This window comes from Mya arenaria, chromosome 3 (genome assembly GCF_026914265.1).
Source record: "Mya arenaria isolate MELC-2E11 chromosome 3, ASM2691426v1".
NCBI lineage: Eukaryota > Metazoa > Mollusca > Bivalvia > Myida > Myidae > Mya > Mya arenaria.
Window position 1 is genome coordinate 7269250 of NC_069124.1, and position 26992 is coordinate 7296241.

Genomic DNA, 26992 nt, shown 5'->3' on the forward strand with positions numbered 1-26992 from the left:
CTAACTCTGACAGGCTTCATGCGGGGACCATGTGCAAAACACCACTGTACACCGTAACTCTGAAAGGCATAACACCACGGTACACCGTAACTCTGAGAGGCTTCATGCGGGGACCATGTGCATTCTTCCACGGTACACTGTTACTCTGAGAGGCTTCATGCGGGAACCATGTGCATTACACCACGGTACACTTTAACTCTGGGAGGCTTCATGCAGGAACAACCATGTGCATAACACCACGATACACTGTAACTCTGAGAGACTTCATGCGGGAACCATGTGCTAACACCACGGTACACCAACTCTGACAGGCTTCATGCGGGGACCATGTGCATAACACCACGGTACACTGTAACTCTAACAGGTTGCATGCGGGGACCATGTGCATAACACCACGGTACACTAACTCTGAGAGGCTTCATGCGGGAACCATATGCATAACACCACGGTACACCGTAACTCTGAGAGGCATTACACCACGGTATACTTACTCTGACAGGCTTAATGCGGGGACCATGTGCATAACACCACGGTACACCGTAACTCTGAAAGGCATGACACCACGGTACACTAACTCTGAGAGGCTTCATCCGGGTACCATGTACATTACACCACGTTACACTGTAACTCTGAGAAGCTTCATGCGGGAACCATGTGCATTGTACCACGGTACACTGTAACTCTGAGAAGCTTCATGCGGGGACCATGTGCATAACACCACGGTACACCGTAACTCTGAAAGGCATAACACTACGGTACACTGTAACTCTGAGAGGCTGCATGCGGGGACCATGTGCATAACACCACGGTACACTGTCACTCTGAGAGGCTTCATGCGGGGACCATGTGCATTACATCACGGTACACTGTAACTCTGAGAGGCTTCATGCGGGGAACATGTGCATTACACCACGGTACACTGTAACTCTGAGAGGCTTCATTCGGGGACCATGTGCTGACACCACGGTACACTGTAACTCTGACAGGCTTCATGCGGAGACCATGTGCCACGGTACACCGTAACTCTGAGAGACATAACGCCACGGTACACCGTAACTCTGAACGGCATAACACCACGGTACACTCTAACTCTAAGAGGCTTCATGTGGGGACCATGTGCATTACACCACTGCACACTGCAACTCTGAGAGGCTTCATGCGGAGACCATGTGCATTACACCACGGTACACTGTAACTCTGATAGGCTTCACGCGGGAACCATGTGCATTGTACCACGGTACACTGTTACTCTGAGAGGCTCCATGCGGGGACCAGGTGCATTGCATCACGGTTCACTGTAACTCTGACAGGCTTCATTCGGGGACCATGTGCATTAAACCACGGTACATTGTAGCTCTGAGAGACTTCACGCGGGCACTGGGTGCATTACACCACGTTATACTCTAACTCTGAGAGACTTCACGCGAGAATCATGTGCATAACACCACGGTACACTGTAACTCTGGGAGGCTGCATGCGGGGACCATGTGCATTCCTCCACGGTACACTGTAACTCTTATAGGCTTCATGCGGGGACCATGTGCATTACACCACGGTACACTGTAACTCTGAGAGGCTGCATGCGGGGACATGTGCATTCCTCCACGGTACACTGTAACTCTGAGAGGCTTCATGCGGGGACCATGTGCATTACACCGCGGTACACTGTAACTCTGAGAGGCTTCATGCGGGGACCATGTGCATTACACCACGGTACACTGTAACTCTTAGAGGCTTCATGCGGAGATCATGTTCATTATTCCATGGTACACTGTAACTCTAAGATGCTTCACGCAATTTTGTCAACACAATTTAAAAAAGGCCAACTTTGATACGAAAGTTGTCACCATTTAATGTTAATTGTTAATGTTTTGAAAACTGTTGTGGGTTATTGGAAGGTGCTTCAATAGAACGTTATCTTTTTGTCAGTATTTGTCCTATTAGTCAATGAGTTATGCGGAGCTTTCAAGCGACATGATTCAACCTGTATTTCATTTAGTATTCCTAAATATGAACACAAGAACTCGCCAAAGTTTAAGCCGTGCAACCATTCTATGATGCCTTAGTGCATTTAATATTGTGACCCATATTTACTTTTCAAGAAGCAACCACTTGCCAATTATTAGTTCAGTGTAACTGTTAAGGGCAAGTAACAAACGTAAAACGGCTATGAAATTCAGCTGTTGAGCATATTTTACGCAACAATCGGTCTTTGTGTCAGGATATTAAACTGGCTTCCTTGTTGCATTGTGGACTTATTCACCTCTTGTTTAATCTGGATCGGCATGAATGTTCTTGGAATGACTTCAAAGCGAAGTTTGATTCAAAATTGGTTTCGAAGATAACATTCTTAATACATGATAGTTTGCATTGACTTTGATAACATGCGGTAAGGTCACACCAAATTGATGTATTGGTCGTCGGATCCTCAATTTCAAGTTTTGAGATGTTCAAAAGACAAAAAATGAACATAGGTTTGCCAAAAAGAAAAGATGAAATATTTTTTTCAGAGCGCACCGATTTTTTTTAAAGCAAATCAAGAACCGTAGTATTCAATAGTGCATAATGGCCTAACTACCGATAATTCAGAATCATGCGTACTTGTCACATAAGTATGACCGGCATATGAGTTACGAACGCAAATCTTAAAACTTACCATACGAGCAAAAGAAAACTAAACATTTGAGAACGCTAGGCCTGCAGAGTTTTATAACCGTAAACCGAAATCTACCATAGCTTGGTAGCTTGCTAAAAGTAGCGCTGTCATGAATATTCATAATATGTTGTGTGGTTAATATAGTGCGAATAAGCTGCATCTTAGCATAATTACGCTATTAAAATCATAGAAAACGGAATTATATTAATATCGACGAGATAGAACATGCAATATAAAAAGCAAAATATGCAAATAGTTTCAAAATGAACACGTACTGAATAATAATAAATACATGTGTATATCTGTTTTTACATTTTGGCCGCGGCCGATATTTTAATTGTTTTTGATGAAAAAATAATATTTCGTCCGATAATCAGTCTTTTAATGATTGTTATTCATATATCAATATAGTTTCTATGTTTAATATAGCCTTAAATCAGCTCTGACTCGACAATTTGTATTAAGATTGTTAGTATGTACTGACACAAATTAAATGGTTATGCGACAATGTCCTACCAAACCATTTATGTGTGTAAGTACCTACCTACAACCTTGAACCATTACTGAATGCATATCATACACTTAATAATTAAAATCAAAGCGCTTAAAGCGTCGACATGCTTTCGGCCTGCTACAATTTGTGATAATGTAATGCCGAATAGAACGGAACGTACGTAAGATTTCTCAGTTTGTCTCGGTAATATCAGCCCAGAGTCTTGAGCATGTTTCAATTTATATAACACTGGTATAAATCTGTTAATTTTGTCCAAGAGTGAAATAGGTGAGGGGAATATTAAGATACATCAATACATACAGGCAAGATAGTATGTGGGTGATTAGATCCAGAGGAATTTTGAGGGAGGATCCTTTCATCGTAAAAAGAGACTTTTAACATATTAGCACGTCCAATGCATTAGATATAGTGGTCATACCCTGGCTGTAAACTAAATACGACTCGGTCATATTTGAAGTGTAGAGTAGATTTTACTAAAAAAATGCTTAAATGCTTTATCCGTGGCAGTGCATGGTTTGTGAAACCAAAGTATCAGATAAGGTTTCATATGCAATTGCAATGGCGTATTACTCCGTCCCTTTTTAAATGAGTATTTCAAGGCAGATACTCCATGGTTTTGATTTAATTAACTTTCAGGCCGAAAGCCGTTCCACGCTTTAAGCGCTTTGATTTAACAACGATGTGAGCAATTTTTAACCTTCCTACGCCCAACGCTGATCATGTAACATTCATAAACGTTTACGAAAAAAACCTAAAACTGCAAGTTGTACTGAACATTATTTTGGAAATGAAGATGGATCGCAACACCCTCATATCCAATCATATCTTTAGAATTTTTAATGATAAAGAAGGTGATAGCAATTCAAGTGTGTGGAATGCATTCAATAGATTGCTAAAAATATTTTAGTAATATATATTGATCGCAAACTCTTTATTTGTCTCTCACTGATATATACCGGTATATACATGTTCAAGTGCTTTTTTTCCATTTTTTCAAAATTTTAAAAAATATATAAAATTGGCATCGTTGTGTACAACGCAATAAATCTTACTTACTGATGTATCACATCACGCTTACGACACTTTCATACTTCGCATTGTTTGCGCATTTTTCCAATTCGAAAATAGATGAATAAAAATAAATTATTAATTTCAGCAAAGTTTTTTAAAGATCCTACTGGATTATTACAGAAATGCAACAGGCTAATAAGCACCTACCTCAATTTTACTATAAATCGTTACAAATTTGTATAAATATAATTACAGTATTAGTCTTAGTTTACTCAAGAAGATAGATGGTAGTTTTTTTCCTAGTACTTACACAACTTGAACATTATTTTTAGATGTTCATTTCACTCGGTTGTAAACCTCGTAACACATTACATGTGCAGAGTGTACAATAAACTTTGAAAGGCATGCAAGCTAAACGTAACGGTCAATATTACTCGACTAATATGGTTGTATTACTTATACCAGCAAGTAGTGACGTTCCGATGATCGATTATAATCGAAAATCGATTGGTCAGGCCTGAAATTGGCAGCAATCGATTGTATTTGGTTTTAATCGATTATCGAAAAAAGGAAAATATAAGTAAGTGTTCAGATGTTATCTTTAACATAATGGCTGATGAAAGCCACAATGAGCAAGAAAATGAACCATTTTTGTACAACAGCACTACATAACTTCAAACATAGAGATAACGTATATACATATAATGATTAAGAGTTGAATACTGTGCATGGATAAAAATACAATTCAGGTTGTATCCGGTATTCTAAAAAAGCGACTGTACTATCGAAAATCGGTAACTTGAGTGAAACCTATATTGGAACCGATTCCCAACATTACCAGCAAGCGTGTCGAAGCTTAAGCCAACGATATGATGGTAAGTGGGCACTACTCAACAATACGCGTTACTTACTTTACAATGTTCGTGAGAATACCTTAAACGTTTTTGTTTTTAATAATGGGCGATTTTAATGGCGCAGCTGTACTACCAATGATGCCATCCAAGCTAAGACATAACCTAAAGTTATAAACATCAGAGAATATAAAACAAAAGTTCTCATATTAGTAAACGTGATGCGTGTTATAAAATTCGTCCGAGGAAACATTAATTAACATTATTTTTATTCATACGTTTTGATTCCAAAGCATTATCATTCCCAGCGTGTAAACCCAACCAGAATCGGGCGTAGCAACACGTGCCCTACAGGAGAAAGGCGGGAGCTGCAATTACTCCAATATCCAGAATTTATCACCTGTATAACGGTTCTAGTTACGCCCGGACATGGTGTGCTCGTGCTGGGGGTAATTAATACGGATCAATTAACATATTAAAGAACCTTTCAAGTCCTTTCTGTAGAACAGTTTGTACCGCCGTGTAGCCCCAGGTTGGAAAATCATACACTATGTCTGGGTAATAGGTAAGTGAAATATACTTGCACTTACAAAACGGAATAACTAGAAACATTCATCACACAATGTTTTTTATCGAATATCTACGCTTTAGTATGACTAAGAGCATAGCAATTAGTGAGTATCTGAACTAATTAGGAAACGATCATTTAAGGTTTTAGTATTCAGTGTTATTTACAAATGACGAAGTACAGAGTCAAAAGCATAAAAGCATGAATCAACGGCAAACATTTCATTCATAACTGTTAACAGGCTCGCTGTTTTAAGGGTTCACTTCTCTTCGAGAATTCGGTAGTCATCAATTGTCATACATGATAATACAATCGGTCGTCAAATCGCGCTGCCTAATTACCCGATGTAATCAACAACGGACGTTATCTGTCAACGATGAGCAATACCGAAGGTTGTGACTCCGAACAGCGCAATGAGTTGGTTGAGAATATCTGGTTTAAAGAATAACATCGTTGAATCATCAGCTATTGGGTCAAAAACGGGACCGAGGACAGCAACAGCGAATGGAAACTGTGTAGTCAAATCGTGTTCGTATGCAAATGACAACAGCAGCAACAGAACAACATTGCTGCAAAAGCAAGGGACAATAGTCCTAGAAAACGGAGATCACACTGCCAACAACAGACAGTACTACTTGTATGACCTTTGCGTACTTCATCGAGGAGGTGTCGTGTTTCCTAAAAATCGCCATGTAATTTTTAGTCATTTGATAGTAAATTACATATTCCTCAAGGCAAACAAAACACAACACAAGGCTTAAAGGGATCGCTCATGGTTGTAAAATGCATTTTCTTTATAACGAATAAATTGTGGCAAATCATTAAAACTGTTAAAACAAAGATACTGACAGCTGGAACAATCAAAGTGTTGATATTTGTTCAAATATCGTCTTTGAGGACCACAATTTTCAATAAAATTTACTTCTGGTATCAGCGATTTCGTTGTGTGACTGGTTGATTGACATTATCACGTGATGTTATCAATGTATTGTTATAATAAATCTCAAAGTTTATTGGCAATAGACATAATTTGCCTTTGGCCATTTACAACACAAGCATTTTATGGCAAAGACAAACACATATGTACATATAATCAAATATGTTAAATGAATATAATACTAAATTATGATAATGATACTGTAAACTGTGAAAGTTACAAGTGTAAAGTATATATTATGTGCTACTATGCTTAGTAAATTAGTCTATACGTATATACAATTCGGTTGCAATTGTCCTTGTTGCCTAGTGATAAGGGCGTCGGTTTTCAACGTTTTTCTTGACTTGACGGTGTGGGTTCGCGACCCACTAAAACCGAAATATTGTGGGTTTTTTTCTAACTTTAGTTGTATATTTTCTGCAATTTCGATATCATAGAGTAAAATACTGATGAAATAGTGATTTCAGATGCATCACCGGGAAAACTATTTTTGGGCCAAAAAGATGAGCGAGTCCGTTTAAGGGAAGGCTAAAAACTGGAAAAAAAATGAGATGGGCACCCAAGCGGATCCAGAGGGGCACAATCGGCGCCACGCACCTCCATCACTCCCACCTCCGAAAATAAATATAAACAGTCTAAGTGTACATGCTATGTCAACATGATAGAAAAATGCTTCACAAAGTATACCAAAATGCATTTTAGATTGAAATTAGTAAAACATTTCGTGAAATATAAAGATTTGAAGGAGATATGGGGATCAATCAAAAGTGTGGCAAAAATGACTAATTGTATCAATGAACGATGAACAAGCATTCTTTCCTGGCATATTTCGAAACGTTCAATTAAAATGTATGTAATATCAAATTAAAATCCCAAGACAGATAATATTTCGAATTACCACGCTATAATAACATTTCGATGAAACCGTATCTTACAATCGTTTTAAATAACGAAAGTTTGAAACCAATAAATCAGTTGATTGTATGAGGAATCCGATAGGGCTCGCGTGGCCATGTTATGATAATAGCTAGCAATTTTCCGTTGAAGTCCGCCGCATTCTTATGTCAAAAGAATTCCATCTTCATAATAATATAATAAGATTTAATTGACATTATTAACAGCCCTGATGTGACATAGCTAGGTGCAGCGAGAGAACTAATTGCCAAGCGCGTCATTTCTCAATCTCATATATACATAATTCAATCACCATTAAAACGTTCAAAACTTACAATTATTTAAACTTAATAAATTGAGTCCAAAGGGTTCTATTGATATATTGTAATTTGGAATTTAAGCAAATACAAAGCAAGAGTCTTATAAATCAAGAAAGTACCAATTCGCGATGGCCCGACGATAACCCCGGTCTGTTTATAAAGGTATTATTAACTTCATCAGCATATCGTAACAAAGTTATGGACAAACATAATGGGGAGGATCATGTCATGCTGTAAATGCCACTTGGGTTGCAGTGAAATGAAAGTGTGCAGAAAAGATGTATCTTTATTTAAGGAACAACGCAGTTCCAATTAAATGTAATACAACATTCCTGAGTGTATAAGAATACCAAGGCAAAACATAACCACAATTGAAACTTAAGTCTTAAAAAAAATTAAGTATAAGTTATTTATCATCATAAAATCTGTAGTTTTCTATGGAAGAGCGTAAAATGCTGGCCTTTGTTCACCGACTTCATGCGTTCATCTACAATATCCAGTTCATCAAATCCATGTTTAAGTCCGTGCAATATTAAGGTGGTCATTCGATGAGTCATCGAAGCCGTTTTAATATGATCGCGAAGTTCCGTAATCGGCATCCAGCGACATCGGAGAACTTCGCGGTCACATGGGACTATGTCGTAAGATACCGGAAGCAGTCGGCAAACAACGTACATGTCCGACCGACCGAACGCGCTCGAATGTTCGTGCTGTTGTCGAAAAGCTATCACAGATTTAAATTCTGAAAATAGAATAAAAATCAGTAAGAAGAGGATATTTGGTCTCGAGAAATCACGTTTTTCTTTTCAACACGCTGAGTTTTAATTGCGGCGTTGGTTTCATTTTTACTGTATTATTGTTAATAAACAGTTAATTTAAACCACTGTCACGTTAAAAAATCAGCGTGTTGAAAAAAGTGATTTATCACATTACGTAATTTTCTCCTGTGACATATTGTTCACAGACTGCGTCAGAATAAGACATCACTTAACAACTCACTTCGCTGCTAACATGCATGCATTTGCGTCAGTATCAAAATGGCAAATGTAACAGCAGTTTTACGTACTATGTTTTAAGGATGTTTCCTCTCTTTCAATATATACAGTAACTCCCATATCGGAACATTAACAAAAAGGTGGAACTTAACAGTGCAATAACTGGCGTGTGGATACATAAACGGTTTCCACTTAAACCATACGCTAGTACATAATAAAATAATAAAAAAGTATTTGACAACTAAGTTCAAAACAGTTACTTCACTCACTACCCTCGGGATAAAAACTCCATTTACTCGGGTCGTGGGTGGGGTAATTGTTCAATCTATAAACTAAATACAATACAGAAATTCTTATCAGCACGTCAAAAAAGATGACCTGGTTCACTTTCTCACTGACAGGTTATAAAATTAAAACTGTACTAAAATGTAACAAAGTTTTGTTTTATGTGACATTTTACTACTCGGCCTAAATATAAATTAAATTTAAATAATGCACAAAGTCATTGTACTCTTAAAGTATCTCCTTAATAGCGTACAAAGTTGTGGTTGACGTACAACATTTCCGGAAACTTGGGATTCAAAATAATTTATATCTATACATTTAACAGAGTTGGCATTCAGATAAATTGCTTCCGTCAAATAATTCATCACGTCGAGAGATGTGAACAACAATTACTACTGTTAATGAAATGAAAGATAGGCGAATCTAAGTGTAAACTATCAAGAAGCGTCTGTGTTTTTACACAAGGCACACTACCATTGTTAGATCCACAGTTATGGGCCTTACTAACATGTCCATATTGTCCCAGGTAACATGTGAACAAGGTTGAATGTGATCTTCTTAGACTCTTGTTGTGAAAGGTACAATTTTAAGATTTAGAATTTCGATTTTGGGATTTTCATAATTTGAAAGGCAAAATTTAAAAGTTGATATGGCAATGAAGTCATATACCATGCTGAATATGAGCGAATTGTCCCTGGTGACTTGTGTATACACAGTCCATGTGATTATCTTGACCGCTTATTGGCTAACCATTAAGAACAGCAGCCATTATATGAAACCGGTTAATACATATGTTAATTTTGGATTAAGTTTGCCAAAATGTTGCCGATTCATCAATATTTATTCAATCATATTTTTATACGCATAGTAACCAACAATCGCTGGTAAATTAGCAATGGAGTTTAATACAATTCATCATAAGCAAGTGCAATGAATCTGGGACACAAACTATGAAGATGTGGTAAACTTGTTGTTCATGTATAGCACTCAAATAGTAGATAAAAGCTTTCGTCCTTGAACTTTTGGTTTTCAATATTGACTTCTCAATTGATACTTATTTAGTGACTGTTAAGTTATTAATTTAACCAGAAACAAGCTTGACTGAATTTTCAAAAGAATTAACGAAATTCTCAAATCATGTTACTTGTTGAACCCATTGCCCCGCTAGAGGCATTTTACAAAGAATATTTCTTAATAAGAAAATAGCAGAGAAAAATTTATCACAAAGGAAGGAAACACGTCTAGTTTTTCTGCAAACATCAGCAGTACAAAAACTAATAACTGGGGGATGAGCGAAGGTATTGAAAAGCAGACCGTCTTATGATACATTTAATTGCTTCATTTCAATGACATTGCGGGCGACCTATGACTTTAAAATTCCATAACTTATACAATGTAAACATAAGACATGTCTTCTTGAACAACTTCAAGTGAAAAACCAAACATTTCGATGTAGATCTTATTAAATAAATGGTATAATGGAATTTTCAAAGTGGGTAACAATGACGGAACTTTTATTAACCAGTGGCAAATAACGCGATACTCTATCTCGATGTTATTGACTATTATAATGCTTCTTTGATCATACAAAATCCTTCCCACACTAGCTTAAGAATGGATGCAAAGTCTGAAATTTGAGTCAGAAAAAACCTGAATAACCAAACCGTTGTTCCATTGACTTGATAAGAATGGAGTTGAAAAACAAACATTTAAAACTTGATACAATGTAACAATTAAGTTGGTACTGAAAAAGTTCACACAGTGTGATAAAACATAACCTTTTAATGATGATTGTTATTGTAAGGCACGGGACTGGTGAATGAAACATGACCTAAAACGACGCATCTACTCAGCTATATCTGGTTCACAGCAGTAGACAAAAACCTATGGACATTTCTTGGAACTACACATTTATCACACCTCCTTGCTAAGAAGGTCATCCAATTAGCAGACAGTCGTTAACAGTCAGTTTTTACCAATTAAAAATATAGAGATCTTTCATTCATGAACACAAAATCAAGATCATTATTTGTAAAAACAACTCAGTAGCAGCTATCATTTTAACGACATCACCAGTGGTAGTTCTGTAGATGCCACATTACATGATCCGTTTATGTCCTTAACGTGAACATTGACTACAGGTTGATGTAGCCGTATTCTAATTACTAATAGTAATAAAACTAGGTTCGATTTCAAAAGCTCGAAAAGATTTTAGTGAAATCGAATGAACCACCAACCCCATGATGTTTAGCAATTCCGATTGAGACATTTATCAATGCAAACAGATGGTGCAGCGATGTTTTAGGATTTGTTTGCAGAATTTTGTCCGCAGCTGTATCTATAAGCTTCAAAAAGATGTGTGTCAGAATGTACACACTTGAAACGGAAAAAAAACTAATCCGACGACACATTTTATTTTATTTTACAGAGAATTTAGTTCAAAACAACAACTGAATAGATCAGGAGAAAGGTTTCTGTCTGTCAATTGTTTGTCCTTGTCCATAAGCTAATTCAATGCGAAATAAGGCCGGTATTATATGTGCATGCTTCCCGGGTCAGCTATCCGTCTCCGAGTAGTTAGACCCTAGCTTATTAAATAATGTCGAGTATGTTCACGTGTCCGCGTCCGCTGCGGGCGACGGACATATTACATGGAATACCCGCCTTCATCCTTGGGCTGCGGACGGTGGACTTATTACATGGAATACCGGCCTACATCTTTGGGCTGCGGACGACGGCCATATTACATGGAAAACCGGCCTCCACCTTTGGGCTGCGGACGACGGACATATTACATGGAATACAGGACTACACCTTTGGGCTGCGGACGACGGACATATTACATGGAATACTCGCCTCCACCTTTGGGCTGCGGACGACGGACATATTACATGGAATACCCGTCTCCACCTTTCGGCCATATTACATGGAATACCGGCCTCCATCTTCGGGCTGCGGACGACGGGCGTTTTACATGGAATACCGGCCTTCATCTTTGGGCTGCGGACGATGGAGATATTACATGGAATACCGGCCTTCATCTTGGGCTGCGGACGACGGACATATAACATGGAATATCGGCCTCCATCTTTGACTAGGCTTTGAGCTTATTTTAAAAACCCAAACAAAACATCGCATAATAAGATACAAAATCGAAAAGAAAAATGATATCTGTGGCTATCTGACAGACATCAATAGATTATCTTCTTTTCAGAGTTCAAATCGCAAGCAATCTTAAGCAATCATTTCCTTGCCGTATTTATACTGTAAGTATATATTTAATTTCAGTGATTGTCACAAAATCTTTACGATCTGTTTCAATTAGCCCTTTGCTTCTTTGACTTTGGGGTTTCGAATTTCTAGATGAGTTTTATACGATAAAGAAACAATCAAAGATAAGAAAGTGTTCATATGTTCTTTGCATTGTTTGAACCAAGGTAAAAAGGTGTAATTATTTAATATCGGAACATTTCCCAGGCATGGACTGTCAGTTTGAAAAATAACATATGACATGAGGTGGAATAATAATACCTATATCACTTTCCGTGGTTCAAATCTCCCAAGCAGCAATACCTACAGGATAGAATGACTCCTCCGAGAAGAAATCATGTAACTTAGTGCAGTTAAGTAATCGTTATTGTATCATTCTAAGGGTGCCTGCATGACTGCATTAAGTCATTCTATAGATTAAGGTAGTTAGTATACTCTAACAGCCAGCCCTTGAATTATTGTTGTCAAAGAAAATGAGTACAAATGCAAGTTAACGTTATTAAACGCTTCAGAAAAGCAATAGCAAACATAATTGTGAAAGGAAGAGGCATACCTCCTTATTAAAAAATGAAGAGACATACCTCCTTATTAAAAACATGATTGAATTGACAAACATGATAGCGGTTATACTGGTAAAACTAATTTAGAATACTCTGACTGAAAGAGTTTTAAAAACTTTGTATAAACTTTACAAATAGCTTAATGACCTGTATTCACATAAATCATCATATTTTGAAAAAAAAGCATTCCCTACTAACCCACTAACACAATTAATACAGTGCTCCCTATTTAATTACTGAAGTTTTTTTTGAAAAAATAGCTCAATCAACCTTCTCGGTGCAACCTTTTAGCAGAGGTTACACTGAACAACGACGAAGCATAAAATGTTACTAATTAGACTAATGAAGCTGAATGGCTGATAACGTTAATGGTCGAAGTGTTCAAAATCACTATGGGAATTCTTTTGAACTGGTTACATGTGGATGAATAATGTCATTCAAGAACCTAGCAAATCAATGATAGATACAGTTGAACATTTTCACACCTAAATTTAAGGGTTCAGCATGACGGCATGATCGGAGCTATAATATGGCCGCTTTTCGAGACTCCAATTTTCATGTACATCAAAGACTCTATGAAAATCAACGGCGCTGAAACGGTAAAATCGGTCAAAAGCTGAAAAACACTTACTATCCGAATTTGCCGCACGACTCTTCTTCGAATTATTGTTTCGACAAATGCAATTTAAACAATTATTCATTCATCACTGGCCTAACTTATACAGATCTATTTAAATATACACCGAAAGAATCAATTTACAGCAACACACTTTTCTCACACATACGCTTTTCAATTGCATCAATACCTTAGGGTTGAAAAAAACCTCTTGCACAATATAAGTTTACAACTGTTGACAGTATGTTACTTATATCAGACCAAAATGCACGTATAGCCAAAAAAGACGAATTATAGGAATGTAATGACCCAGCCACCCAAAGCGGGCTTTCACATGATCGCGAAATTTGATTACTTTTATGCATGTTGCCCATCATTGTTAACCCATAAAATGTGCAACAAAGTAGACAAAAACCATCTATTTGTCTACAATTAAGACTTACGTGCACTTACACGTTTGTAACTGCACTTAAAAGCACAGATGATGCATTCATTTAAGATTAAAGTGGTGCAGTCCAGCGGAATAATGGCAGTTATTACAACATTAACTGACTGTGCAACCCTAACATTGATTAAACATTTTTCTCTAAAGATATTTTAAATGCCTGTGAAGTAACCGCACACAGATGATGTTTGGTACAACTAAAATGATTTACAGAAAATATTCTTATACTTAGAAAGGATTTCACACCATTTGAATTTTACTGAAATAATACAGACTTGATCATAATGGAGCCTCGGTGTCCATCTTTTTGCTGGCATATATATAGCCTACGTTTACCTTTTAACATATCTAGACGCATACTTCTAAAGGACCATACCAGTTTTGACTCCTGTCTCTTCTAGTGTCTCCCTTACCGCAGCATCACCTTAAATGTACACAATAAAAAGTTATAATATTAACAGAATCATAATGTGGTTATGACAAGTACAACGAGGCAATTTTGTTCTCTCTAAAATAAGCAGGACTCGTAGGTATGTACTTGTATAAGTGAAGATGTGCCGAGTTATAGAACACCATGATAAGCCTTATGAAGGTATCCGATGAACATTAATGTGCGATGTTGATCCCTGGTGACCCCTATAATTTATTATTTTGGTATCATTTGAAAGGGGTTAATGTGTAGATGAGGAATATGTAAATATCACATTGATGCAAATATTGAAAACAGGCTGTTTTGACCTCGAAAGATGAAAAAATAAAATCACCGATTTCAGTTGAAAGAACAAAAATACCAACTGCCATTAGTTGATCTGTTGTGTATTTTCGGTCATATCCCTTACATACTACTACACAGTAGAACTGAAGTTATATGGGAAACAAAATTTCAGTGAATGGCATGAAACAAAAATCATTTTTGAACATCGAATACCTTAATTGGCTTAATACAATTTAATGTAATCTGAAGACAAAGTTGTTTAATGCAAACATCGCTCTTGAGGTGTATGTAGAGTAGCGCAATGTACAAGGAACGACCACAATATCTATAAGTTACCTTCACACTCAATATGTACTCATTATGCATCCTATGATTTTGGATTGGCAATTTTGTTTGTTCGTCTCTTTATACAGACTGAAAAGTAGTCCAACTGTGCGAGGTAAGAAAGTATACTAAACACTGAAGCTTAGAATTACTCGGGTCATTAAGAGTACCCAAGTAGGTCGTAAGTGCCAGACAGAGTGTAAACATCGTCACCCTCGTGTCCTTTAATTGAGATAAACTACAAGCCGTAGCAATATACAACGAGAATGAAACTGAGGAGAACAAAGTTGAACTTTATGTATCATTTAACAGCCTGTAATTTTGTCGGAAATGAATGCGACTGTACCTACACTAGAGGGTTAACAGATCCAATATATATACCGATCATTTAGCTGTCCCCGACTCACATGATGAGAGGTTATTATTAAATTGGAGCAGGGTACATTATACTGCAATAAACCTGGCTGGCTTTACTTGGTCAAGGTAGTCCTGGCTGGACAACGGTGGAGAATTGAGGGTCAAACGCCGTATTATTCGCACATTAATCAGGGTATATAGATAAAGTCCTCATGTTTGAATCCAAAGATGAGACCATGAAGCGCTGCGTACACATAATAAAATGTTCATATGTCAATATAAGAAGTGAAACTACTATTGTTATCACCCGTTATATGTTATATATCCAACAAAAAAGATTTCTGTGACCTGTAAGGTTTGGCACATTTGGGGAGGGCCACCCACAGCAGTGAACAATGGCAAACGATTCAAGAACATGGGCCATCATTTTCACCTAATTGTGCCGCCATTTTACCAAACACTGTCTGGTACGTTTCTCAATCAGGAAAAAGTCAATCAGCTACCATCAATAGAACACCTACCACATTACGTCAACAAATAATTCTACAATTCAAATCTTGTGATTAAATATACACAAATCCAATTTTCAAATTTGTATATAATAATTTCAATTTAATCCATTTAACCCCAATTTTGTTTGTTTAGCTCTCAAAAATATACAGTGATCCTAGGTGGACCACCTCGTTATGTACCAGCATATTACCGGCCGTTGGTTTGTTAATTACTTTATACTCTTCACGCACTCGAGTTCCCCACCCAGCAAAACTTAACACATTCTTCAGTATCGGCGCAGATCAAAGGCCAAAGCTGTCAGTGGGACGACCATAGACGGGTATATAAATTAACCTACGGTTGGTGTGATTAATATTTTTGTGCATTTGTGACACACTATCATGAGAGAGATAACACGTAGAATTGCAGTTGGCCTTAAAGTCCCATTATGATTTAGTGATGTAAAGTAAACTGATTTTTATATGTATATCCAATTGCCGTTTTGACATTTTTAACCACAATAATAAAAAATGCATTTATCGCAATAACAAAATGCAACAAAACCGAAAGTATAATCTTAATTTAACGCACAACGTCATTACGAAATTTGCATATCACGTGACATTTTGGATACCTTAAATTCTATGTTGCTTTAATTACTAATGATTTGCATTTTGTTACTAAAAAAGTTTTTAGTTAAAATAGTTTTCCCGGTAATGCATCTGGAAACACTTAGTTTATGATTATTTTAGTCTGTGATATCAAAGTGTTGACAAAAAACCAGTTATACATGTAGTTTAAAAAAAGATTAAGGTGTTAGTAGGTGCTAACCCATGCCGTTAAGGTCAAGAAAAAAGTGAAAATACTTGCATCACATTTATTAAATAGAAACAGGAGTTTAATTTTCTTTATGTGAAATTTCATTTGAAGATGTTCAGTATTGCTCTTGTTATTTCTTCAGTGTAATCCGGCAACTGCTTAGGGTACTGTTTGCAAAGCGCTATGCTCCGCCCATTTATATACCTCATTAGCATATAGTGAGTCAGTGGACCAGTTAGGAATTTCGTTTTCCATACATTTAATTTTTTTAAAGCATCGTGTGGACTTTGGGAATTTATCAGACATTATAACTATGAGACTCTATCATAATTATATACTGAATTTTTAACTCTTTATTATTTTATCCTAAGTGACACTGGGACTTAAAAATGTCGTTGGCGAAATCTCATTTTGGATGAAGTACCATTAAAATGGAGTTCACACACGTACACGAACAAGTACCGATTGTTTTCTTTACGAGTGGCACATAAACAATAAATGCCTACATCATCAGGCTACACGTGTATGTATCAAGTACTGGTTTTGTATGATTATTTATAACTTGAAATAGATGTACATATTCATTGATTTTGTATCAAAACTATGATTATGTAACACGATTTTCTTTAACATTTTCTGTTTTAAGTGTAAATTTTACGTTTATTAATACCTACAACGAATAGACAAATGACCAACATATTTACTATAACTAACAAAGTAGTTTCGGTGAAACGAATCAATCGTGCATGTTCTGTTAAATTTAAGGTGACTAAGCTTATTTAAAAAACATTCTAGAAGACTTATAAGTGGAGTAAGCTATACTTTATATGTAAATGTATCCCTGACACATTACTTTTCTAAAGTAGCATAGCAAAAAAGTGTAGCAAAGTAAGGTACTAAGTATAAGGTTTCGTAACTCAGCTTACATTAACCTTGCAGGGTTGTATCTGAACGAAACCTCAAAATCTATAGGTGGCAAAAATACTCCAGGTCCTGGTTGTATTAAATATGTACCAAGTATCAGAGTGATACCTCTAAAACTGAGCGAAAAGTTCTCTGCCTGACCGCCCGACCGGTGAACTAAGATACCCCCTTCGTGTGTGGAGGTATAAATGGGTCCTTCTTCGACGTACATAACAAGCACCAAACACACACACAAATGTTTGCTTATGATGCCAACAAAAATATGCACGTGTTATTGCAGTCATGAAGCACATATATGCTTAAATTGAAGGGAAACTTTTTGTTATTACAAAAAATTCTGGGGTCAGCGTTTTTTCTCTTCTTCGGATCTGAGAACATTTATATAATAAATATACGCACCATCCTGATCCACAATGATATGGTCTGGATCAATTCAAAAGTTACATACATAGCGTTACTAACGGTAAGGAAAGTGGTATAGATAGGCTTTATAGTGAAAACTAATCCTCCCTAAATGTAAGCCAGTGCCTTTCAAATCCTTGTAGACACACCAGGTGATACATACATAACCCTTCCATGTGATAAAACTGTCTTGTATGATAATTTATTTGCATAGACGGGACAATTATTCAAAGACAGATTATTTGAAAGTTCAAATGATTAAGGCTTAGATATGTCCATAGGCTATTAATACAATGGGAAATTTACATGTCCCTTAAACAAACTATTATCATTTATGGTAATAGTAAAGGTCATCAGAGATGCTTAACAAAAACAGTACACAAATAATTATTATACTTTTTGGTTCTATTCCACCAAAACAAGACAAGCACACCTTTGGCACATATACCATTGTGACTTTGATTTTGATTTTGTATTGGCAAGTGTTCATTCTGTCAAGCTCAGAGTTTCAATGTAAGGGAGAATACGCTAGTGAATATCATACTACACAAGTCGCAAGAGTTCCCCTTCCTACCACCTCTTATAATACTACATGAACACATGAGTCACCCTTGTCTTCACTTACCAATATTTTCACCAAGGTCTGCTAGTCCGCCAGGAAACTTCCACATCTGGGAAAACTGAAATATGTATCATATTGAGTATTACCCATTGAATATCAATGTTACAGTATAATAGCACCCGAGGGAAGAATAAGACATTTCCAATAAGCACTTAAAATGGCAGCGTTGTGTCTTCACTATATGCTGAGCAAATTTCAGTCATAACACACGGACGTTGTAAACATTTTTACAGTGAATCTCTTACACCGTAGCACGGACGTATAGGTCTATGACCTTAGCTAAATGTGGACTTGAATGGAAATGGATCATCATCCATGTAGGTAAAGTAACTAGAAGGATCCCATGATCAAAGTGCCCTTTGGAATGTTCTTTAAAAGTGCCAACTGACTTAGCAAACTGAAACATATTGTAACTATGAAATATATTATGAATATTTGTGTGTGTTTTTATATCCAGTTTCTCCGTTGTTTAACTCATGTACCAATGTACAGTTAACATACAGCCACGGAGCAAATGCCAACCCACCACCCTGAATGCTCAGTGGAAGAGCGATCGCCTCGGATGAACCGAAAGACGTTAAAATATGATACCTCACAGTAGCTCTCTTGCCTAGTGCTCGGCATTGAAAGGGTTGTATTAAAAACCCAGAAAAAATTATATCCTTTGTATCGGTGCTTTACACCGACACTCTTAAGAACCAAGAGGTCTCTTTCCAAAGGGCTAAGGTATTGCAGCCGGATCTCTTGTATCTCACTGTTTCTTCATGTCGTTTAACTCAGAATTGCAGTTACTTCTATCTCATGTCACTTATGGCATTCAAACACAACAAGAGATGTTTGTTAAACATCATCCCCCCGACCCCCTGAGCGCCATGTCATCAGGAATATTTGAACAATTGAATGAAATATGCATTAACCGAAATGACAGCTGACTTGGTAATGACATTGAATGCCTTTGAGGCAGTTTTAAGATTATGACCATTCAAAGTTTGAAGATAATAGGTACAGATTTTTCAGTTCAGATGATGACTGGTATTTGCAGATAAACATTTATCCTCTTCGCAGCAGGGAATAAGTAAATATGACTAGAATTTCAATGACTTATATGAGTTGTGACCTTGACAGGGTCATCTTCTGGTCACCCTAAACCTATAGGTATATATATGTCAAGTTTGAGGGCCATGCTGCTGGCATTGTCGAGTTACCACATAGACAAGCTTTTTGTGCTCAATGTCACTGTGACCATGAATTTGACCCCTAAAACCAATAGGGGTCATCTACTGGTCAAGTCTAACCTCCAAGTCAAGTATGAGGGCAATTGGTGCAGACATTGTAGAGTTATCACTCGAGCAACCTTTTTACATTCAAGGTCACTGTTACCTTGACCTTTGACCTGATGACCCCTAAAATCAATAGGGGTCATTTTTTGGTCAGGCCCAGCTTCCATGTAAAGCTTGATGGCCATATGTCCAGGCATTGTTGAGTTATCACTCGAAGAAGGTTTGTCAACCTTTCCATGTTAAAGGTCATTGTGAACTTGACCTTTGAACCAATGACCCCCTACAATCAATAGGGGTCATTTACTAGTCAGGCCCAACCTTCAGGTCGGGTTTGAAGACCAAAGGTCCAGGAGAGTGTGACCTTTGACCTGATGACCCTAAAATTAATAGGGGTCATCTATTGGTCCAGCCCAGCCTCCAAGTCAAGTTTGAGGGTCATGGGTCTTGGCATTGTCAGGTTACCGCTCAGACAACCTTTCCATATTCAAGGTCACTGTGACCTTGACCTTTGACACCTTAAATTAATAGGGGTCATCTACTGGTCAGGCTTAGCCTAGATGTCCAGTTTGGTGACCATACCTCCAGGCATTATTGAGTAATCATCCATACAAACTTTGACAGCCTTTTCCCATCAAAGGTCACTGTGACCTTGACCTTTGACCCCTTAAATCATTTACTGGTCAGGCCCAACCAGCATGTCAAGTTTGGTGACAATAGGTCCAGGCTTGTCAAGTTATCACTCGAACAAGCTTTGGACTGCCCGACCGACCAACATGTGCATAGCAATATACCCCCTCTTCTTCAAAGGGGGCGTGATCAAGGTTGTGATGTCGTCACGGTGGGGCCAAGCCATTATGCAGCCAATAGGCACCTGCAGATCTTGAATACCAGGGCTTTTTCACCTTCTTTGCTAGGGGCAGAAATTAGGCTACTTCACAATTCGGAAAAATGGCATATTTTCCCAATTTCCAGATATTTTTTTCACAATTCCCAGATATTTTTCCCAAAAAGGAAGATCTTACTTCAAAAATTTACAATAATAATTTATTCTGTTTGAGCAAATTATTCTTTTTATCTTTTTTATTTAACATATTAAAGAAGAATGCTGTATAATTTAAACGTTATTTGAGGACCAATTAGTCCATATATTGTTATCAATTCTTTAACTCGATTTAGAATCAACTCTGTGAAGATTACAACTAATCTCTCTCCCTCTCTTGTCATTGCGTCATGTTAAAAAAGTGAAGTCAAAGACATGATTTTTCCCCAATAAGATCTACATGCGTATCAATTGGAAGTCCATACAGTTTAGACCTTTTTAAACTTGACTCTGTGGAGTGTTTGTACACATTTCATATTAAAAAAGGTCATAAATTTTATGAAAAAAATCAGCTAAAAGTAGACTCACATGTATGATATGAGCCTCTTTTTTGCAACATGAGATCCAAGTTTCATATGGATACCTTGACCCGTGTTTAAAAGGTGTCTTCAATCCTCATATGTGGAATTTCCCATTTTGAGACTTTTACTCATTTAAATTTCCCAATTTACAGAATTTCACGCGTTTAAATTTCTCAAAATGAAAAGGCTAGGCCTCTTCACAATTTTGGTGAAAAAGCCCTGGTATAATACTCAAATAAACAAACTAATGTAACAGCTGGTCTATTGTTTAATTTGTCTCAAACAAAGTGGCATAGCTAGAAATTATGAAAGCCAGAGTTATGTGTCTTGCTTTACATGTGTCTTTTATCTTGGCCAACATGAGTACTAAGTTTCATTTGAATATCATGAATGATTTATGGCCAACGTTTAAGCATTACTAGGACGAAACCTACATCAAGGCTTTCACAATACCCAGGTGTTTTAACTGCATATCATTTTCAATCCTGACAAATAGACAGTGGTCTTGAGCATGAGAGATTCATACCAAAAGTAGAGTTAAGGGGCTTTTCAAAATTCATTTATATAACTTTCAATGTATTCCTACTGTATTCCTACAATCAATACAATTATACACTAGTCTTAAATCAAAGGCTCTCGATCCTGATTTCAGGAGTAGCCCTGACCTAAAGAACCCCTGAATACTTCTACATGTACTTTTATTCCTCCGTAAAAAGGCATGCTAATAAATGCCAGGTTTTAAGAATTAACATACCTGTGTTTTTCTCTCCTGGATGACAAGCAACTCTTGTGTGTCCTCTCTTAGAACCACTCCTGAAAATGTACATTTACAATTGATACACAAGTGCTATAAATAAAACTTAACTACCGGTACCATGTATTTCATTTGTTGACATATCCATATTCGGTTTTTCATTAATTCACAATTCACAATTGTTATATGTAATATACGAGGGCCATAAACCAAAAAGACTTTCTAAATAAGTTACTAAGTTTTAAATGTTGTATTAAAATATTTGGTGATTTAAATTTAGAGTTCTAAGGCATTCTTATAAAAATACTGCCAGAAAAAAAATCAAAATTCATTGACATTTTGATGATTATTTAAACACAAGATATTTATAATGGTCAACTAATATGAACCAATCTTTCTGAGAATCAAGCTTTTATTCCTGAAGTGAATGCAATATTTACTATTCTAATTCTCATTTCTGTAAAGTTTTCTGTTTAAAAGTGCTCCTAACCTATATGTTGGTGCAGCTATACCAATAATAATAATAATATATTCTATGAATGTTGAGTTTGAAGTTATCATAGAAATTTCCTGTTGTTTTAAAATCAACAAAATCACAACCCCCAAGAGCAACCTGATAAAAACATGAAATATATAACTTTTAATCAGCGTTCTTTGCTTAATATGCAAAAATACTATATTTACAAAAAGGAAAGGCATGATTAATGTAACTTTGCAATAGTTATACACATAAACCTCGTTGGCTTGAACTCGCTTGGCTCCATTTCCTTGTTGGATCAAACTGAATGTAAAGGATCCATTTCTTTATATTGAATGTTAGCATTCCCGCTAGGCTAAAACTCCCCGAGGCTGGAGGTGTTTTCACCTTTCTATGTTAGCATTCCCGCTAAGCTAAAACTCCCCGAGGCTGGAGGTGTTTTCACCTTTCTATGTTAGCATTCCTGCTAGGCTAAAACTCCCCGAGGCTGGAGGTGTTTTCACCTTTCTATGTTAGCATTCCCGCTAGGCTCAAACTCCCCGAGGCTGGAGGTGTTTTCACCTTTCTATGTTAGCATTCCCGCTAGGCTAAAACTCCCCGAGGCTGGAGGTGTTTTCACCTTTCTATGTTAGCATTCCCGCTAGGCTCAAACTCCCCGAGGCTGGAGGTGTTTTCACCTTTCTATGTTAGCATTCCCGCTAGGCTAAAACTCCCCGAGGCTGGAGATGTTTTCACCTTTCTATGTTAGCATTCCCGCTAGGCTCAAACTCCCCAAGGCTAGAGGTGTTTTCACCTTTCTTGGGAGCTCAAGCCAACAAGTTTGATCGTATTATTTAGAAATCTTAAAGTCTGTAGTCAAAATCTTATTCGAAAATAAAGAATAAAAATATATCAGTTTTGAGGGTGAATAATGGTATTTTTGGAAAAAAACAAACAACGTCTATTAGCGTCATTGGGCTGCACAGGCTTGCTTTACCTCACCTGTTTGCAAAAACATCTATATCAATCACAATTAACATACATCATAATTGAAATTTGGCACACTTGCTGAATAGATTCTATAATTATTACCTCTATTTAATGTTTAATTTACAGTGTGTATGTATTTTGTGAAAGGTCCTCGTATATATGTGTGTTTTAATTTGGAGGAATTGGGAAAAAATGTTTCTGCATTTCAAGACACTGACATGTATCTACTGACTACAGGAAAGCATATGGAAAAAAATGTACTATATATAGAGGATAATTGTTTGTTTCAGTGTAAGATCGTAATATATTTTACCGAGGAAGCACCAAAATTTATATTTCACCAGTGGCGTAGCCAAAAGTGTAATATTCACTTATGCTTTTTATGAGGTGAAATATATTGCTATCTTACAATGAAACAAACAATTTTTTCTTTTATTGTATGCCTAAACTTGGAATTTAAAGTAATTTTGGAAATGATGTCGTTGAAAATGTGTCCCGAATTGATATTTTTAATGTTTGAAACAGTGAAATATCAATTTTATTTCACTGATAAATCTCCATAAACCACTAGAAAGCATATAATAAATTATACTATATGAATTTTCAGTTTGACTTTCCCTTGAAATCAAAAAATTACAAAAATGTCATATTATTGACTCCATTATCCTGTCGGACCTACCACAAACTCCAAGTTGGTGTGTAGCAAACCTAGGCGTGGCATCTACCCCACCCGTCATCCAAAGTTTCAGTAGACAGAAGTCACCCTCTGCATGGTGGAAACAGAAACCTTCCTTTGCAGCAGCCTCTATAAACCGACTGCAGTGAATCGGCACTTTCAGCCACGCTACTGCAGTGCCCTCTGTGCGCCATTTCTTCACGGAAGCTACAATTCAAAGATTTATCCAACTTTGTACAAAAAAATGCAATGAATTGCATTTGATATGCAATTTTTCTTATTGAATTCTTTTATTGTAATTTTAACCCAAGGTATATAAATTACCTACATACATGTAGCTGTGATAATCAATCCCCTCTCCCAAAATAATTTTCCAAATGAATCTATGCTGGTAATTATGTTTAATGTGACAATGTTAGTGGTTCAGGCTTGATGTTTTATATTATGGTTAAAAACTCCCCACCTTTCAATATGTCTCCAAACTTGTCCTGAGAAGTATCAGAGGAAATCTGGACCTGAACATCCACTGTGACTCCACTGTATCTATCCACAGTGCCTTCCAAAGTTGTCAATTTCCTTACTTTGATCACACTTTCAACTCTAGTTCTATTCAGATGCTTCCACAGTGTCCAACAAGGTAACCGCATTTTTTTTTTTAAATGTCCTTTAAAGTCTTCATTAAAGGATGGTACCTACATGTATAAGAACAATCATCAATATGCCCATTAAATGATGGATACTACACAGGACCTTGTGTGGGTTACAAAGAAATGTAGCAGTTTCATGATTCTGTTATATGATTAGAATAGTAATTCCCTTATATAATGATAATATTGATTTGTGTTTCTCTAGGGGCATTGTAGGCCTACGGGAGTTTCATTTGTTTGTTTGTAGGAAATGAATAGATGCTTATTAAGTTGCTTGATGTCTTGATCACTAATCATATATACTTAATGGATTTATATATTACATGTATATAAGTCAAAAGGCTATCATGATTATAACTTGATGCATGAATGTTGTACATTAATATGATCATACACACTTCTCAAGGGTACGGGTAAGAAATTGATAGGATTACAGTTTTTAAAAAGTACATGTAGAAACAAAATTTATTTTAAAATAAGTTGTACACACAGGTATTTTATACCATTCAAGGACCATCATTTATAAATATTATGTATGTACATGTAGGTCTCTAAATATTTGGTATAGGTACATGTAAAAAGAACAACAAAGCAAGAAGATTTTTACTACTTAATACTGTAACCTTTGAACTTTAAGAAAGAATGTCAGAAGGACAGGTGTCAAACATGGCCAGCTCCACAGCTCTAACAGGCAACATATAATCAGGCGCACCAGGCATGTTTTTTTTTTTCTGTGATACTAACTATATGATATCATAAAAAAGAATACAAAAGAAAACATGATTTCATTCTTTTGTAATGTGCGACGTCAACAAAGACGAAGGAAGGGATCTGTTGGTGTTTGACTGTTTGTTGAAGTCGCACGTTACAGATATGCTTATTCGCCGCCTACAGCGGACCATTACACTTTAATTAATCATAAAGATAAGGCTCAGATTGGCAACCATAATAGAGGACCAGTTTGAAAGACAATATAGTCCAGATTTAAAGACTATTCTGGTTGTGAAGCAGTTACGACCCCCACATGCGAGTGTGTGTACAAAATAAAAAATAAAATGAGACATAACATAATAATAATAATTACTTGCTTGTCTCAGCTTTTGATTGCCTAGTAACCATATATAATTGAACTGCAGTACCTTCATTATGAAGATCTTAAAAAAAGGATGCATAAAAGCTATTTGTCAAAAACTGCTCTCCGTCAGAAACTGCTTCTCAACCAGTATAGGCTAGCCTAGATATTGATAAATCCACTGATCAGAGTCACATAGCCCATCAATCTGTGTTGTTACTGGTCCCTTGATCTGGGCTTTATGATATGCCAATCAGGGCCACATTGTCTTTATATCTAGGCCGTATTGCCTGCTCATCTGGGCGTTGTGTAGTCTAAAACAACAGACGTGTTAAAAATTGGCTCATTGAATCCACAGGCATCTGAATCATTGTTTGTCACTAAAATATTGTTTAAAATCATTTTGGGTTCATACAATGAGATAAACAACACATCTGAAGATATTTAGTGTCTTTGATATACAAAAAAGATAAATGTACATAAATAATCTGTACACTGAAGCATAAAATAACTTTAATAGGTCTGTGTTCAGTACTGTTTACACGGGGAAAATTGAAGATTTTAATTTGCTGTTCTCTTTCCGACTAAAGAAAAACTTGAGAATTTGACATTGAATTATGCTTGTTTGTCTAAAGACAATATAGTTATACCAACATATCATACACCATTTTAAAGGTAATTGACTCTTCTTTCCATGTCACTTATTTAAAAATGGATTGTTGATATGTTGGTTGAGAAATTTACATAAAACTGGACTCTACCGTGAAATCGGGTAAGTTTGAGTTACATACCTTGTTTCTTTTTTGTATATCACAGACATTAAATATCTTCAGATGTGTTGTTTATCTCATTGTATGTACCCAGAATGGTTTAAAACAATATTTTAATGACAAACAATGATTCAGATGCCTGTGAATGAACACTGATGATACTGAATATTATCTTCTTTACAGTAGTTCTATTACTCAAATTTAACTCATAGAAATAACATATGGGTAAACTCCTAGTCATAAATAATAGAAACTTGTTGCTTTTTCGCACCTTTTCAGATAGCTGTTTGATGAAATTATATCTGTTTGAACGTTAAGAGAGAAAACAAAACCCACAAAACATAAATACTCTTCAAAGAAAGGACAAC

At 36.4% G+C, this 26992-nt stretch overlaps 1 protein-coding gene across 1 annotated transcript; it reads right to left on the bottom strand.

Annotated features, from left to right (window-relative positions):
- Nucleotides 1-8023: 8023 nt before the first annotated feature.
- On the bottom strand, nucleotides 8024-26986 carry LOC128229238 (nucleoside diphosphate-linked moiety X motif 6-like). Its single transcript, XM_052941005.1, has 7 exons — nucleotides 26896-26986; nucleotides 24599-24827; nucleotides 24139-24342; nucleotides 22013-22071; nucleotides 18581-18635; nucleotides 14299-14346; nucleotides 8024-8493 (listed from the first exon to the last, which is right to left on the bottom strand). The coding sequence occupies exons 2-7, from the start codon at nucleotides 24780-24782 to the stop codon at nucleotides 8168-8170; spliced, it is 876 nt and encodes a 291-aa protein (XP_052796965.1). The 5' UTR covers nucleotides 24783-24827; nucleotides 26896-26986; the 3' UTR covers nucleotides 8024-8167.
- Between the last annotated feature and the right edge of the window lie 6 nt (nucleotides 26987-26992).